Source organism: Oncorhynchus masou, chromosome 1 (genome assembly GCF_036934945.1).
Source record: "Oncorhynchus masou masou isolate Uvic2021 chromosome 1, UVic_Omas_1.1, whole genome shotgun sequence".
NCBI lineage: Eukaryota > Metazoa > Chordata > Actinopteri > Salmoniformes > Salmonidae > Oncorhynchus > Oncorhynchus masou.
The window spans coordinates 40814885-40833143 of NC_088212.1; the positions used below are offsets into that span (position 1 = coordinate 40814885).

The 18259-nt window shown below is 44.4% G+C and overlaps 1 protein-coding gene across 3 annotated transcripts in view; it reads left to right on the top strand.

The window, feature by feature from the left end:
- Positions 1-592: 592 nt before the first annotated feature.
- The window catches only part of ptch1 (patched 1), an 81122-nt gene continuing 63455 nt past the window's right edge, over positions 593-18259 (top strand). For 2 of the 3 annotated variants that reach the window (XM_064971752.1, XM_064971767.1), the window contains exons 1-2: positions 3899-4443; positions 5647-5839. In XM_064971752.1, coding sequence (XP_064827824.1) covers positions 4276-4443; positions 5647-5839 — 361 coding nt within the window. In that variant the 5' untranslated portion in view covers positions 3899-4275. Of the gene's footprint in view, positions 747-3898; positions 4444-5646; positions 5840-18259 lie in introns of those variants that run through there. The other variant, XM_064971760.1, reaches the window with a different exon arrangement.

Consider the following 18259-nt stretch of genomic DNA (forward strand, 5'->3'; position numbering starts at 1 on the left):
GGATGAGAGTGTTGGCATGTATGGATGAGGGTGTTGGCATGTATGGATGAGAGTGTTGGCATGTATGGATGAGAGTGTTGGCATGTATGGATGAGAGTGTTGGCATGTATGGATGAGGGTGTTGGCATGTATGGATGAGAGTGTTGGCATGTATGGAAGAGGGTGTTGGCATCTATGCATGAGGGCGTTGTTATCTATGCATGAGGGCGTTGGCATCTATGCATGAGGGTGTTGGCATCCTATACACACATTCATTTAGGTCATCCCAATGTTTACGATATAATCTCCTTTAGGCTTTACTGGCGTATCTTTACAATTTCTTACAGTTTTGCAAGGTGAGAGATTTCCCACAATAACCTGCAGTGCTTTGATGGAGCTATATAACCATCTTGATAGGAAACGTGTCACTGTGAAAGTCTTTGGCGCTGAGAGCCATCCCAGGCCTGTTTTCTTTACAGTTTTGGGCTAATCACGTGACAGGCAGGAGTCCTGCCTATTGAGAATGGGACCACCCACGTGGACTGGGCGCTGTGGGTTAATAGAAACAGGCAGGTAATTGTGAACGTCTCCAACACTTAGCAGAATGCCTGCAACCAAGACGGTCGGATAAGGATTACGGGGCGCCTGGCTCTTTTTCCACCTGATGATAAAGACAATATTTTCATATTCATCATAAGTAACAACTGTCGGAGTCGGAGGCGGATATTATTGGTTTCTCCAGACCGTTTTCCCCTGGATAGAATATGGTAAGTGGCTGGCTGGCAAGTCTACGAGCTGCGGTGGCCAAGGAGCGATTTGACAGCCCAGGTGTGAGATCTTGGCAAACACTCGCAGATTGAGAAATTGATATTTGTCCCACTAAGTGGTTACAGTAGATAATTACGGTATTATCGTGATTACTGCGGTATGGTGTAATATAATGATGTGTTGCCTGTCGATTAGTTTTAATGTCACATTTTTTAAATTTGATTTGACTTTTGATCTAGCACCATGATGCGCTTCATGCGTAATATACAGTAACGGACATTGTTCCTTTCACTAATATTTTAATTTCCCGCTGGGCACAGACGTTAGTTCAACGTCTATTTTTTGTTTCCATTTGGTTGAGTTGTCAACTAATGTGAATTCAACGTGAAATCAACAACAATTTGTCACCGTGCCATTGGTTTTAGGTTTAAAGTAGTGTGAAAAAAATACGGAATTCCCTTCCATTGATGATTTTTGCAAATCCAATCAGTTTTCCGCATTGATTCAGCGTCCTCACACATTTTTTGTTAATGACGTGGACACATCGTTGATTCAACCAGTTATCGACGTGGGTAGTGTGTGTTATTTTTTTGTAATTATCTACCATGTGTCAGAACAATGTCACCGTGCGCATATTTAGACAGCAATAAACGATTGACATGACAGACAGGTAGGCCTAAATGTCACTCATATGAACCGACTACTGTTTCAAATATCTTTATTGAACACACACAAGAATGCTGTATAGGTATAAAAGACAGGCATACAATTCTTATATGATCCGACTACTAAATGTGTGGAAATATTGTGGAGTGGATAGTTATATTTTCATGATTACCTTACTTCGTCAACATGTCATTATTATGGATGGAAAAATTCTGCAAGTCACTTTATGGTGTGAAATGGTAAAATGCCTCCATTAGGCTGCATAAGTCCACTGCACTAAGTCTAAGTGCATAATGCTCTATGATTTAGCCTAGAGATAATCGGCTATAGGGTGTGGCTATAGTGTGTACCATTTAACCAGTTCAGATCCATTCAAGATGTCTGGTCTTATGCTGAATGAAGCGTTTGTGGCCAATTTCAATCAGGATGGCAAGAAACCATGCATACTATTTGCACATACAGTGGGCCTTCAATGCTATAATGTGAGCATGGTCCTAATTCTGGAGAACATAAGTGGTTGGGACAATGTATGCCAATGTCTTTACTTTTCACAATGAAATAGAATCAAGCAACAATCTGTCAAATGTGTTACTAGTTAATTATACATAATCTCCTTGCAGGTGTGATGTCTGCATGAAATAACTGCGATGAGTTCCTACATACAAGTGTAGATCTTAATTTGATCACTCTTTTGATGTTGAGAATTTTCCTGCCCAGCAGGAAATGCAAACTTGAAGAGTATTCGAGATTTTAAAAGGCTTCTAAAGTTAGTAATTTCCACTTTAAAATGTCAGACTTTATTATCCCTAACAAAATGTTTTATCAACCCCTACAAAGAAAATCCATGAATTATAATGTACGTAATAATTCATATTTCCTGTTGCTGGAGGATTATTTTCCTGCTGTAGCAAACTGGCTCAAATTAAGATCCTACATATGTTATTACACATGATACCTAACAACATGATACCTAATCACAAAGTGCCTCGGAGTAGGAGTCCTGATCTAGGATCAGGCACCCCTGTCTGATTCATAATGATCTAAAAGGCAAAACTGATCATGGATCAGAAGTCCTTTCTGAGACACTGTGAATACAGGCCCTGAAATGCATTTTGAAATATGAAGATAACCGTTTGTTGTTTCTGTGACTGTTCACACAGTGACCACAACCACAAGAGCAATTGTTGTTTTAATCATCAGACACTCATTGTTATTATAACGATTGAAAACATGTCATTTGATCTGACAGTGGCATGCACACATGACATCCACTAGGCCTGTTTATCTGCTGAATGAAAATAAAATCCTTTCTTAAGAAAGGATCTACTCTATTTTAATATCCTCAAAAGTGTATTTGTTTATTTTGAAAGTGGGCATGGCTAACACCAAAATTGTATGTTGATCATTCCTGTTAGAAAGCACGTTTACCATGTTGTTTAGGCAAGGGAAGTCGACACAAAGTAGGCCCATCATTTATCATTCATTTATTACATAACCTAGACCTAGCCTACCTCTCAAGTAATCTCTTCTACCGCCTCTGGCGTTATCTCCTAGGACATCACTTGTCTCAGCTCCTCGCTGGCGGTGACTGCAGAGTGACATTGAGACAGCGGGCATTGTTTGGCATGTATTTAGGCTACGCATCAGCACACGGCATAGAGCTAGAGCTAGGGAGAGACGGAGCCCCCTAAGACCATCCAGTTCAATAATAGATATATAAAATGTGTTTATATATTAGCGTTATTAATATGTGCAGTGTATTCCAAGAAAGAGTAAGCCTCTCTAATTGTGCGCAATTACATGCGCAACATGCGAAAACAAAAGTGTCAATAAGGTATATAATATTAGATTAATAGACTAACTGTAGATAGTATTGATGATTTCACTGTTAATGTGTTATTGTTTTTCTAAATGTGTATTAGATGAAGGTTTCTAATTTTTACCCTATTATAATATTATAATATGACTAAACTGTCATTAGGGAACATTGAGACGAACTGAGATTTGGGACCTCCCCCAGAACCGCTGTAATTTGAGGCCAAGCTACCACTATCAAGGCCTGTTGGGGAACAAATCTCAGTTAAAAAAACTGCAGTTCTGACATTCCTCGAAACCCGTCAGACAAACAGGTTCATACTTCGCATTGGAAGTGTGTTTTCTTCAAGAAATGCTGCTTCAAGAAATGCAGTTCCTTTTTGAAAACGACAAGCTCCTGTCTTGGTTGCGCGCAAACGCACAAGAGGGCTGGATTTCTGAAAGGCTCTCCTGAAGTTTGCGATGCACACACGAGGGTTGTCGGCTTGGGTGGTCGCTCTACTTTAGTGAGCTGTTGCTAAGCAGCTAATAATAGTCGTGTTTTCTGAGTAATTTTTGCCCTTCTGGAACCAATCAGATGCGAGAAATTCCGGCCATCTGACAGCCCTGGAGGCGGGATTTCGATTCCTTTAGCTTTTACCCCTCCTCCTCTGTCTCCAAATGGAGAGTGGTCTTTTTTCTCATCTATTGAATCTCAGAGTTTGCCGTGTTGCGCGGCCCAAGGGAAGACCACATAGAACACACAGAATGCTACGACCATCGAACGTTCCAAGCGGCAGTTTTGTAGATGGGAATCGATGTTTCCACTTTGCCTTTTAAGATAAATAACTTTTTTGAAGAGAAACGGTGAATGTGCGAAGCGGTGGAGACCTCCGGATCACGAAATGTTGGGATGGAAGGTGCAGACTTTGACTCGCCGTCTCCAACAGCAGTATGAAGTACTTTACGGGTGTGAGATCACCGAGAGTGAAACTTTGTTGCCTTGGGACATTACTACACGCTTTCGGGGAAATATTATAACGTGTAATAGCGCGAAGTCTCCGCAACATGGCCTCGGCTGCTAATGCCTCCTCCGAGCAGGAAAACAGGGACCCCGATCGGCCGAGGATAACGCGGAGGAACAGGGGGAACTATCGCACAACAGCGCCGGATTTGGAGTATTTGCAGCGACCAAGTTACTGCGATGCAGCTTTCGCCTTGGAGCAAATATCCGAGGTGCTTATTCTTTGACACGTTTGAGTGAAATTCTGTGGGTATGGTTCTACTATATAGTGAAACCGCCCAACTTTGTCAAGTCGCTAGGTAACGGGATAGCTACGGGACGGGCAGGGTAAGGGGAGATGGTGTAAACTAGAGTTATACCTTGTAGCCTATGTTGTGATTTACTATTCAAGAATGGTTAACTTGTCTCGCATATAGACTAATCATTATCCGTTTTGGGAATATAGGCTACATATTGTAGTCTATAAAATGTAACTACCAATAATGGCAGGCTACACTACAGGCTACAACGTTTCAATAACGGTCGCGCAACATAGGCAACACGGTGTAGGCTATTCTCTACTTTTGCACAATTAAAATGTGCATAAAAGTTTAGGCCTATGTGTTTGCGAAACGGTCGTAAAATATGTTTAAACTGCCCAGACGTCTGTACGATATTATCTTTACTGTTCTCTTCTCCAAAGCAAAAATCCATGTGCCTGCCCTCTTCCGTTCACAAATATTGTCGTAGCCTCACTCCCTCGGCGATGGCTACTCCACTCCGATCACACAAGTAGCTCAATGGGAATGGGATTGTGTTGTGTGTGATTTTGCGGCAGCGTAAAAATCCACGTGCAGTTTTTGGTGGGATTGATATAATAATTCGATACAATGTATCGGCGTTACAACGCGTCACTGACAGCGAGCCTTGCTGCGCTTTCCCGTCCTTGTCCGTCTGTCTGTGTGTGTGTGTGGTAAAAACAAAAAAGTAACGGACTATCCTATCGTCCAAAACGGCTGCTTACGTTGCTGGCTCGCCAACTTTATGTCTCTTTCCTCCCTCGACGTAGGAGGTCCAACCAAGTCCTCTTTTGGCCAGATAAACAGGCCAACTCCGAGGTTCTTATTTAGAACAGTTAACGTTGATGTACCTATTGAACGCACTTCACATATACAGTAGGCTATAAAGGACAGCCTGCATATCAACAGCTCATGCATTATTGAAAGAAGTCCGCAAATGAAGTGTTGGTCTAGAACGAGAAAAATTGCACCAATCACACCAATGTCATAACACGTTCATTAACATGTTTTATATGATATGATAACCGTGATGTCCTCTTCCCATAACGCTACACCCCATTGATCAATAATGATAGGCCTACATCTTTGATGTGTGGGGAGTCATATTTATGCGGACTTTCTCTTGTCTTGTCGCAGGGGAAGGCGACTGGAAGAAAAGCACCGCTGTGGCTGAGGGCGAAGTTCCAGAGACTATTGTTTAAGTTGGGCTGTTACATACAAAAGAACTGCGGAAAGTTTTTGGTTGTGGGCCTCTTGATATTCGGAGCTTTCGCTGTTGGCTTACGGGCGGCGAATCTGGAAACCGACGTGGAGAAACTCTGGGTAGAAGGTAAGACAAGTATTTATGATTTTGGTCTTTTTTTATTTTGCACGTTGAATCGTCTTTCCTGTTAAACGTCTGGGAAGGGATAAGGTTGGGTGGGGTGGAGAGGGTGGGGGGGTCTTCCAAACAAGCTTGGGAAATTGTTTATTATATAGCAGCAGTTTGACAAGGGGCCAGGTTACAACTTCAACATATTTTTATTTCGTTTCATGTTATGGTTTTTGTTGCGTTGGATATGTTGAGTTAACGCTGCATGTGCGTAAAGAATGTTCACAGAGTAGCTCAACATTTTTCTTTAAGTTAAAAGAAAAGTTGTTATTAAGTTTATGACAAGTTTTGGAGAAAGGAAATTTTGTCAAAGCCGCCATTTTGTGAGTGTGTGAGTTGTGTGTGCGTCTGCCTGCCCCCAGCAGTTGAATGTGATCCGCGCACAGCCCGGAGACTGTGTGTGGTCCCGTTTTGGACAGCTCTCAACTTTCCAAAAAGATTTGTCTCCGGTTGAAGGAAAAAAGCGGAGTGCGGACAGAAACGCATGTTTACAAAAGTAGACCATCTGAAACTCAGGGCTATGCTATTCTTCTGGGTTATGCAGAGTATATTTTTGCTGAAAGGGGGTCTTTGAGTATGGGTGGTGATTTTGGGGAAAGGGGGAGGGGCCGCGTTTTTTCTTCCTTTGATCTGCATTCCAGTAGTTTAGGACGGTGGTATTTGAGTCACGAATAGGTCATCAATTCACTTTCTTTTGAAATGTGGGCGGTTTGAAAGAGATCATACTTGGGATTTACGATCGAAATCTTATTGCCTTTTTGGTCATGGTTGTTTATATCAAATATGTGGCAGTATCTTCAGATATGTTTAGGTGGCCTTTGATTAGTGTAGCTACATATATGCCATCAAATATAATAACATTTAAGAAAAAAGGAAAATTAAATAAATTCAAATGAGCAGGGAATCATCCCGACAGATTTCTTTTTTTAAATGACCCCCTCCCATAGTTCCAGTTCTATAGCCACCCTTGTGAGCGTTTTTCAGTGTTTACAGAGAGCATGCTCATCTGTGATGCCAAAGCAGTTCAGCTCTGGAGGGTCGCTCAAGCTCCGACAAGCTTTTTCTGGTGCAGTATTCTATAACCTACTAGTTGTATGTTACTTTAAAATAACTGTCTAGGGTTTCCATATTTCAATGAAATATGACCTATAATGAATATGAAATAGTTTTCCTCCCAAAAAGTGGTAATTAAGTATGTTGAAATGTATATTTTTTGTGTGTTGGCATGGTATGGGCATACCCCAACAACAGAAGGTTGGTGTAAACCAGTCATTAAAAATGTTCAGGAGACCGTTGATTGGCCAGATCAGCAAATGAGCCAACATGACATCATGTTCTATGAGGAAATATCAAGCATTTTTTAAATGTCTGTTTGAGATGCAAGTTTGAAGTGGGTTTTTTGAAAGTGTTTTTTCTCCTGTTTATGCTTTGACCACAAATACGAGTATAAGATGAGTCAACAACGTTATTTGGGTATGCGTTATCAGAATATTCACTTTTAAAAGTGCGCTTTTCCATGGACAGTTACTTTAAACAACAATAGGTTATTACTGTGTGCTAAAGATTTGGTTACGGAATGTTATTCGAAAGCATGTGGATCCTGTCAACAGTAGATTGTCTAATAAATCCCTTTAACGTCAATGGCCAAATGCCTTTTCTTTTCTCATTATCCCATCCCTACTTTTATAGTTTAGTGAAGTTAGCTGACGTGTAGTTACAGCAATGGGATGTTAACAGAGCACAACAACATCAAGTGGTTTCTTCTTTCCAGGACCCATCCTAATGTTGCTCAGTTCCATGGTGATTCACACACAAACCTGTCAACAGAAGGTCAACTAGACAACAACACATCCACTTCACCACAGCGCATGCTTTTTCCAGGGTGACTGTCGCCTTTGCCCTTTGTTATTGTTTCGTTGTGTCAAGGTGTCAGGACCCATGGTCATCTACTGTAAGTAGTTTAGCCACGATTATTGGGATGACTGATGGCTGTGGTTTGCATGTGCACACAAGTGCATGAGAACACACACACACACACACACACACACACACACACACACACACACACACACACACACACACACACACACACACACTATTCCCAGGTCTAGAGACGTGAGGGGTTCCAGATGCGGGTTGGGAGAGATGTGTTTGTTTAGATTAGACTGCACAGCTGAGGGATAGATTAGTACTGCCTGGTCAGTGGAGGGCTGTTCGGGGCTCGGCTCAGCACAGGGGAAACTGTGGCCCAACATCAACGTGAGAGCAAAGAAGGAGAGAGGAGGAGGTGAGAGGAGGCGAGAAAGGAAGGTATGAGGAGAGGAGGAGAAGAGAGAGAGAGAGGACGTCTGTTGATGTTTAATTTGGATCCGTTCCCCTGCATGCAACCTCTCCATGAACCCACCGGGGAGCTCTGGCCATTGAGACACACCGTAGCATATCTCTCATCGGAATTGAGTGGAGTTGCATGGGTGATCTCATGCTGTCTTTCGTCACCTGCTATGCTCATGGTACGGGTTCATCCTGCTAGGTCCGTAGTTTAGTACTGCAGCTTGTCTTATTCAAAGGAGAATCACATTCAGCTGCCTTGGTTGGGGTTGACTTTCTTCACACAATAATTACCCCAGTACCCATAAGTACTAGGACTGCACTCTCACTTAGATACAGAAAGCTGTGGTTGTTAGAAAAGTTGAGGAATGGACAGTTAAATCAAACAGCTAAAAGTAGAAAGAGTAGGAAGAAGTGACTGTATCATCCAACAGGGATAAGCACTCAAACTCTTTTTCGTGGGCTTTTTTTTTTTCGCTCTTTGGTGCTCTTAGGGGCAACAGGTTGATCTCTTGACTTGGCGGGAAAAATGCATAGATACAGTATATGTCAATGGGATTATAGATGAAATTATGATTTAGGATGCATACTTTATACATAGTAGAGGTAAATGAGGCCGTGTTTACATTGATGAGAGTAGTGACAGGAAGTGACCTAGCCTAAACAGGAGGTGACAGTGTTGCGGTGGGCTCTCCTATTCAAATATGGCTGCCAGGACACTTCTTTCTCAAGGCTGTTCGGATTCATCAGCAGTGTTTCGTATCACCAAACCCTTAGTGATTTTCTCAATCAAATAGATGACTAATTTCCCTCTAGCAGAGACGTATCCGAGTAGAAGAGAAAAGGAAGAAAACTCCCTGGTCGGTCCTCCTCGTGGCATGAAAGTAGAGCCATCCCATTCTGGGTTAACACAAACACGGGCCAAATTGTAAAGAAAATACCAGCGCCGGCTGAGTCTAATTAAAACAGTATGGCGTAAACATTAGTCTTCCTGTAGAGTGGCCCCTCGCTAGCTCTCTCTGGCGAGAGGAGAGGAAAGGGCTGGGGTATATGGAGCTGGGCTTTGACACTGGGAGAGGAATTGTGCTGCAGCTATAGAAACTATGGTATGGAGCTGTGGGGTGAGGACAGGGGAGAGACTACGGTTTTGGGCTATGGTTAGGGGCAGTGTGGTGTCAACATTGGCCTTCCTGTAAAGCGGCCCCTCCCTCGCTGCCGCTGGGTGCTGAGAAGGCTTAGCAGAGAGACTGGGGCTATGGTTAGGGGCTGGGGTGTGTGATTAGGACTGGGGTTTAGCAGAGAGACTGGGGCTATGGTTAGGGGCTGGGGTGTGTGATTAGGACTGGGGTTTAGCAGAGAGACTGGGGCTATGGTTAGGGGCTGGGGTGTGTGATTAGGACTGGGGTTTAGCAGAGAGACTGGGGCTATGGTTAGGGGCTGGGGTGTGTGATTAGGACTGGGGTTTAGCAGAGAGACTGGGGCTATGGTTAGGGGCTGGGGTGTGTGATTAGGACTGGGGTTTAGCAGAGAGACTGGGGCTATGGTTAGGGGCTGGGGTGTGTGATTAGGACTGGGGTTTAGCAGAGAGGCTGGGGCTATGGTTAGGGGCTGGGGTGTGTGATTAGGACTGGGGTTTAGCAGAGAGACTGGGGCTATGGTTAGGGGCTGGGGTGTGTGATTAGGACTGGGGTTTAGCAGAGAGACTGGGGCTATGGTTAGGGGCTGGGGTGTGTGATTAGGACTGGGGTTTAGCAGAGAGACTGGGGCTATGGTTAGGGGCTGTGGCTTGTGATTAGGACTGGGGTTTAGCAGAGAGACTGGGGCTATGGTTAGGGGCTGGGGTGTGTGATTAGGACTGGGGTTTAGCAGAGAGACTGGGGCTATGGTTAGGGGCTGGGGTGTGTGATTAGGACTGGGGTTTAGCAGAGGCAGGGGCTATGGTTAGGGGCTGGGGTGTGTGATTAGGGCTGGGGTTTAGCAGAGAGGCTGGGGCTATGGTTAGGGGCTGTGGTGTATGATTAGGACTGTTTTTTAGGAAATACATTGCATTTTAGGTCTGGGGCTGAGGACATGGGACTGGAGTTGTGGATAGGGCTGTACCTGGAGTTTAGACCAATGGAGTTAGGGCTGCTACTAGGCCTAGTTGCAGGGGGTTGGGCTGGAGCTGGGGCTAGGTCCCATAGAGCAGGGTAGAGGCTGGAGCTATGAAGTCACTGACTTTGGGGCTCTATCACCCCCTGAATTGTCCAATCTGTTTCCCCTTAATTTAACCCCTGCTTGCACAACACTCCTCCTCCTACTTATACCCTTCCTCCTCCGAGCCCAACGAGCCCTCTCTCTGTCTAGCTCACTCACACACACACACACACACACACACACACACACACACACACACACACACACACACACACACACACACACACACACACACACACACACACACACACACACACACACACACACACACACACACACACACACACACACACACACACACACACACACACACACACACACACACACACACACACACACACACACACGCACGCACAAACACACACACGCACACACATGCATGCACACACATAGATACACACACAGAGAAAGAGAGCAGGGCAGAGTTTGGGGCCAAGGGCCACAGGCTTGGTCCCTCCGGGTCTTGGGGTCTGTGTGTGGAGGCGCCGCTATTTAAAACCTCACCTGATACTCACCCTGTGGCCCTGGTGTAGAGTGAGGACTCACAGCAGAGAGAAAGAGGGGGGGATAGGAGGAGGAAGAGAAAGAGAAAGAGGGGGATAGGAGGAAGAGAAAGAGGGGGGTAGGAGGAAGAGAAAGAGAAAGAGGGGGGGTAGGAGGAAGAGAAAGAGGGGGATAGGAGGAAGAGAAAGAGGGGGATAGGAGGAAGAGAAAGAGAAAGGGGGGATAGGAGGAAGAGAAAGAGAAATAGGGGGATAGGATGAGGAAGAGAAAGAAGGGGGCATAGGAGGAAGAGAAAGAGGGGGGATAGGAGGAAGAAGAAAGAGAAATAGGGGGGATAGGATGAGGAAGAGAAAGAAGGGGGATAGGAGGGGGAAGAGAAGGGAAGGGGGGGATAGGGGGAAGAGAAAGAGGGGGCATAGGAGGAAGAGGAAGAGGGGGCATAGGAGGAAGAGAAAGAGAAAGACGGGGGATAGGAGGAAGAGAAAGAGAAAGAGGGGGGTAGGAGGAGGAAGAGAAAGAGAAAGAGGGGGCATAGGAGGAAGAGAAAGAGAAAGAGGGGGATAGGAGGAAGAGAAAGAAAGGGGGGATAGGAGGAAGAGAAAGAGAAAGGGGGGGGATAGGAGAAAGAGAAAGAGGGGGGCATAGGAGGAAGAGAAAGAGAAAGACGGGGGGGTAGGAGGAAGAGGAAGAGAAAGAGGGGGGGATAGGAGGAGGAAGAGAAAGAGAAAGAGGGGGGGATAGGAGAAAGAGAAAGAGGGGGGCATAGGAGGAAGAGAAAGAGAAAGACGGGGGGGTAGGAGGAAGAGGAAGAGAAAGAGGGGGGGATAGGAGGAGGAAGAGAAAGAGAAAGGGCACAAAAAGGCCACAGCAGCTGTCACATTTAGTCCCTGTAGTTTTCTGTGTCTGGGAGTGTGTGTGTATGTGTGTGTGTGTGTCTACTGAGAGTTTGAGAGTGTAATAGCAGTGTGTCCGGGCACGTGTGCGTGTCCCTGTGTTCATTGCGCTGAGAGCGTGACAGTGTTTTTGTGTGTGTCTTATTTGACTCCCATCCTTCCAGCAGAGGGCAGTCCGATTTACTCGGACTTCTATTTTTTTAGTAGATCAATGTTTATTAGCCTAGTTTCTCTCCCATCTACTGCTGGTGCCACTTATGGATCTGCTTTGGCCATCTATTTCACAGCATTTAGTCGGGGCCTGGTCACAATACGTACAACCCCCCCCCCCATAATTCCTCTTGATCACTAAGATTATGATCTGTATTTATGTATTTCGTACATATTTGGATAAGGATCAAAAGGCACAGTTAAGAACAACTTCTTATTTACAATGACGGCCTAGGAACAGTGGTTTGACTGCCTTGTTCAGGGACAGAACGACATTTGTACCTTGTCAGCTCGGGGATTACTAGTCCAGCGCTCTAACCACGAGGCTACCTGCCGCCACCATCCATATTAGTGTGTCACGGTAATGATACGCAGGTTTTGGGGATGACTATGCATGTTTCGGTAATGACTGTTGCATAGTTTGTCATTGAAAAACTCTACTGAACTCTAATGGAGCTTTAGTTACCCAATACATCAAGCTGTGTCATTTGTTCACCCCAAACGATTTGCATAGTACTAAAATCGTGGATCTTAATGCAGTTGACTTAAATACCCCTTGTTTTAGCATACCGTTAATTATAAGTATTGTACGCGCATGTATTTTCAACAGTCAAAAGTGGACTTAAGAATGGTCTTTACATGTAATGTGGGTGTATTACGACGCGGATATGTGTGGTTCTAATGTATTTTAGATGTATTTTCTAAATTGAACGGTGTCCTGTGGGCAAATGGCATGACATGATATGCCTATAATGTTAAAGTATGGAAATATGTGGAAAATGGACAAAACAACAGCATTGGTAATTGCTTAAACAGGTACAAGTCTCAAAATAGGGGATATCCAACTTTAAGTGGCGGGGGTCGCTCTTTGCTGAAACACAAACTACAGATTGTGGCTTTAAGTCAATTAAATAGGGTTTGTACACCCATATTTCTTAACAATCCCTGCTTGATCAAATAACTGATGTTTTTCCCCAAAAATATATACAATAGGTGTAAGCAGTGGTCCTAGTAAATCATTCAAGTTACCTGCACAGCACACCCATTGACTATACATTAGAATGAAGTTATTGTCATTACCGGAATTAAGGTTATCGTTACCGAAACGGACCTAAAAATATTATAGTTTAATGTAAACTTCAACGAGCATACAGTTTATGGACCACCTACAACAAAATATTACATTTTATAAAATGACCCGATAATAATGAGAATTTGGGTTGAAAATGTACAAAATTCAGGCAAAAATGTCAAATGTATTTAAAATAAGTCACCGTGCCATAAACTAGTCTTGCAGATGCATTATGGTTGATTAACTCAATTTGCTACTGCCGTGGTTAAAACTGGTTTCATGAATGGAATCACCCGCCTAAATGTTGGTGTGTGTGTTCTCGTTCTGGAAAAGTTGGCATGCCTTTGGTTAAGGAGGCTGTGCAGCAACATGACTTGAAGCACAGCAAAATGTTTGCGTGCCCGTTGCCCTCACAACAAATAATACGTGGTTAGCCTGTTGTTGTGCTCCTAGAGGCAGAGGACTGTAATTACTTATTTGGGTCTGGTAAAAGGCCAATTTTCGCTGTTAAAGGTAGACCCAGTGATATGACATAGATGCAGAGAGTAAACAGCATAGTGCGACCATTTCCACAACAACAAAGAGCGTTGAAGTGTGAGGCTCGACTTCTCCGCTGTTTTGGCCCTGTGGCTCCCACACTGTGAACAGTGTGAAGCGAACCTGTGCACCGTGTGCAGATTCTGTGTGAGAATGAAGTCTCACTGATCTCAACACTCGTGGCAGCTTCACTTAATGTCGGTGAACTGATAGGAGGAGGAGGAGTGAGAGAGAGAGGGGGAAGAGGGAGAAGAGAGGAGGATAGAGAAAGAGACAGGGAATAAGAAGGGAAGAGGAGAAGGGAGGATGAGGGAGAAGAGAAGAGCAAAGAGGAAAGAAAGGGAATGTGTCTCCTTCTCTCTAGTGAGAGAATGGTGTTGATGGTCTCCTTGATTGAATTGTCCTCGTTTTGATGTGTATAGGAACACATGCGCGCGCGTGGTCCCCTCGGTTTTGGGAATGCACTCTGAGTGATCGAGGAGCTCTAGTTCTTTTACCCTCCCTCTGCCATCCTATACTTTTCCCGCACATTCTATTCCCTCTCATTTTGCCGACACCAGCAATCAAATATGCACAAATGTGGACACAAGCACACATTGTAGCCTAATTGCACAGCTCGTGAAATATACGCATTACGTACATGCATGCAAATGTGCATGTGCGCGTGCACACACACACACACACACACACACACACACACACACACACACACACACACACACACACACACACACACACACACACACACACACACACACACAGAAAAACAAGTGGGCTCCAATTTCTTTGTGTTTATCAGTTGACTCCAAACAGGATTAAGCCGCCAGTAGAATAACATTCCAACATGTTGTGTTAAACTTGTTGATGAAATGTGCAGGCGAACTGGAGAAGGATTTAGTGTTTGGAAAACACCATGGCTGTGTTAGTGTGCACTGAGTTATGGCTCTGTTTTGAAACGTTTTTAAAGTTTTTAAAAGTCATTATTAGTGTTTATTCCCAATGACGTATTTGGCGAAATAAAGGTTAAATATGTTTTGAAAGTTATAACTCTAGAGAGTGTGTGTGTGTGTGTCATAGAATGTGTGTGTGCATCGTAGAAATGGACGGTCTCCCATTCACAAACCACCTCCTGAGATGCTTCCAAGCGCTGTGTTTACATTCTGCATTCTTTCAGACTCTCTTATTCAAAAACCAGAGCTCTGCGAATGACCGACCGCAAGAGACTCCTCCAACCCCCCCCCGAACTCCCCCTTCTTCCCTCTCGGCCGAATAGGTCTCTCCCCCCCCCCCCTTCCCCTCTGGCAGGAGAGAGCGGCCCCAGAATGCCAGATGTATTGCAGAGTGAGGCACAGCAATGTAAACACACAGCCCTGCCATGACAGTCACGGTGGTCCACCCTCCCTTCCTCCTCCTCTTTCCTCTCCCCCCTCCCACTCCTTCCCCTCCCTCCCAGTGCTGGCGGACAGAGGGGCGGGATAGGGGGAGGTCCGGAGATGGAGAATAGTAGTGGCAGTGTGTTTGTGTTTTGGCTCCAGGGCCAGCGGTACAGGGACTTGGGACTTGGGTCGAAGTTTGAAGCTGGCAGGCGATTGAGCTGTGTGTGTGTGTCTGCGAATATTATGGCAATATTCTTTGATTTTCCTACCACGCGCTCCCCTGTTCCGTCGACAAACTCCGTACACACATCCCCTCCCAGAAACAACCACTCATAAACACAACTTCCCTCAAGGTCCTCTGAGATGCTAATGTTCCGCGAGACAATTACATTGTGACAAATCCCCACCTTGGCAGAAGCCCATCCCAGCAGTTAGTGTGATGAGGTGGAACACCTGTGACCTAGTGGGGAACTGTCCCCTCCGCTGGCCTAGCTTGTACTGCAGGCTGCTGTACTGTGGGGTCCACTGGAATGTGTGATTGTGGGATACCTGGAATCAGGAGTCCATCTTACCAGGAAATGACAGAGAGATGGCTGGCTCAGATTGGCTGCTCCCAGTCATGTCGTGGTCTGTTATGGCTGGGCTCTGGGCCAATCATATGGCAGAACGGAAGGACGGACAGGAAGACAGGCACACACACACACACAGAGAGATAGACATACAAAGTGCTGGGATTTGCTGTTGGAATAAGAAGATATGAAACAATATGTCATGTTGCCATGTGTATTAGTACTACAAGGTGTGCTTATCAACTTTATTATGTACTTATTACATCTATGTCACAGGCTGTTAATCATGACACAAGGATGCACTATTTATGAAAGCACGGTTTGATTGAGCTGAATTGTAGTATAGTCGTGTGTTTTGCAATGGGTGGTGTTTTATTTACATGAGCTCCAGAATTTCTGTCTATTTCTCGTGATCAGGCTGTTTTCACACGTCCAGAATCTCTGTCTATATCTCGTGATCAGGCTGTTTACACATGTCCAGAATCTCTGTCTATTTCTCGGGATCAGGCTGTTTTCACACGTCCAGAATCTCTGTCTATTTCTAGTGATCAGGCTGTTTTCAAACGTCCAGAATCTCTGTCTATTTCTCGTGATCAGGCTGTTTTCAAACGTCCAGAATCTCTGTCTATTTCCAGTGATCAGGCTGTTTTCACACGTCCAGAATCTGTGTCTATTTCTAGTGATCAGGCTGTTTTCACACGTCCAGAATCTGTGTCTATTTCTAGTGATCAGGCTGTTTTCAAACGTCCAGAATTTCTAGTGATCAGGCTGTTTTCACACGTCCAGAATCTGTGTCTATTTCTAGTGATCAGGCTGTTTTCAGAATCTCTGTCTATTTCTAGTGATCATGTTTACACACGTCCAGAATCTCTGTCTATTTCTAGTGATCAGGCTGTTTTCACACGTCAGGATCTCTGTCTATTTCTAGTGATCAGGCTGTTTTCACACGTCCAGAATCTCTGTCTATTTCTAGTGATCAGGCTGTTTTCAGAATCTCTGTCTACGTCCAGAATCTCTGTCTATTTCTAGTGATCAGGCTGTTTTCACACGTCCAGAATCTCTGTCTATTTCTAGTGATCAGGCTGTTTTCTGAATCTCTGTCTATTTCTATTTCTCGTGATCAGGCTGTTTTCAGGCATATGTGTATAGGTGGCAGGGAAGTCCAGAATCTCTGTCTATTTCTGATGGCAAGAAGACCGGTGATCAGGCTGTTTTGACAGCTGTTGTCACACGTCCAGAATCTCTGTCTATTTCTAGTGATCAGGCTGTTTTCACACGTCCAGAATCTCTGTCTATTTCTAGTGATCAGGCTGTTTTCACACGTCCAGAATCTCTGTCTATTTCTAGTGATCAGGCTGTTTTCAAACGTCCAGAATCTCTTTTTATTTCCAGTGATTTTTTCTCCAGTGATCAGGCTGTTTTCAAACGTCCAGAATTTCTGTCTATTTCTCGTGATCAGGCTGTTTTCACATGTCCAGAATCTCTGTCTATTTCTTGTGATCAGGCTGTTTTCAAACGTCAAGAATTTCTGTCTATTTCTCGTGATCAGGCTGTTTTCACACGTCCAGAATCTCTGTCTATTTCTAGTGATCAGGCTGTTTTCAAACGTCCAGAATTTCTGTTATTTCTCGGGATCAGGCTGTTTTCACACGTCCAGAATCTCTGTCTATTTCTAGTGATCAGGCTGTTTTCAAACGTCCAGAATCTCTGTCTATTTCTCGTGATCAGGCTGTTTTCAAACGTCCAGAATCTCTGTCTATTTCCAGTGATCAGGCTGTTTTCACACGTCCAGAATCTGTGTCTATTTCTAGTGATCAGGCTGTTTTCACACGTCCAGAATCTGTGTCTATTTCTAGTGATCAGGCTGTTTTCAAACGTCCAGAATCTCTTTCTATTTCTCGTGATCAGGTTGTTTTCAAACGTCCAGAATTTCTGTCTATTTCTAGTGATCAGGCTGTTTTCACACGTACAGAATCTATGTCTATTTCTAGTGATCAGGCTGTTTTCAAACGTCCAGAATCTCTGTCTATTTCTCATGATCAGGCTGTTTTCACACGTCCAGAAACTCTGTCTATTTCTCGTGATCAGGCTGTGTGAATCTCTGTCTATATCTCGTGATCAGGCTGTTTTCAAACGTGAATCTCTTTCTGTTTCTCGTGATCAGGCTGTTTTCAAACGTGTCTCTGTCTATTTCTAGTGATCAGGCTGTTTTCACACGTCCAGAATTTCTGTCTATTTCTAGTGATCAGGCTGTTTTCACACGTCCAGAATCTCTGTCTATTTCTCGTGATCAGGCTGTTTTCAAACGTCTAGAATCTCTTTCTGTTTCTCGTGATCAGGCTGTTTTCAAACGTCCAGAATCTCTGTCTATTTCTAGTGATCAGGCTGTTTTCACACGTCCTGAATCTGTCTACTTCTAGTGATCAGGCTGTTTTCAAACATGTGTGTACCTTGGTGGTGTTCTTGTTGGGACCCGTTTGGGGACAGTCGGGGTCTTGGGGGTTGAGACGGGGCCGGTCCATGTAGCCGTGTCCCACGTCAGCAGGTGTACGTGTGTGTGTACCTGTGTGTGTACGTGTGTGTGTACGTGGGTGTGTACGTGTGTGTGTACGTGTGTGTGTAAGTGTGTGTGTACGTGTGTGTGTAAGTGTGTGTGTAAGTGTGTGTGTAAGTGTGTGTAAGTGTGTGTGTAC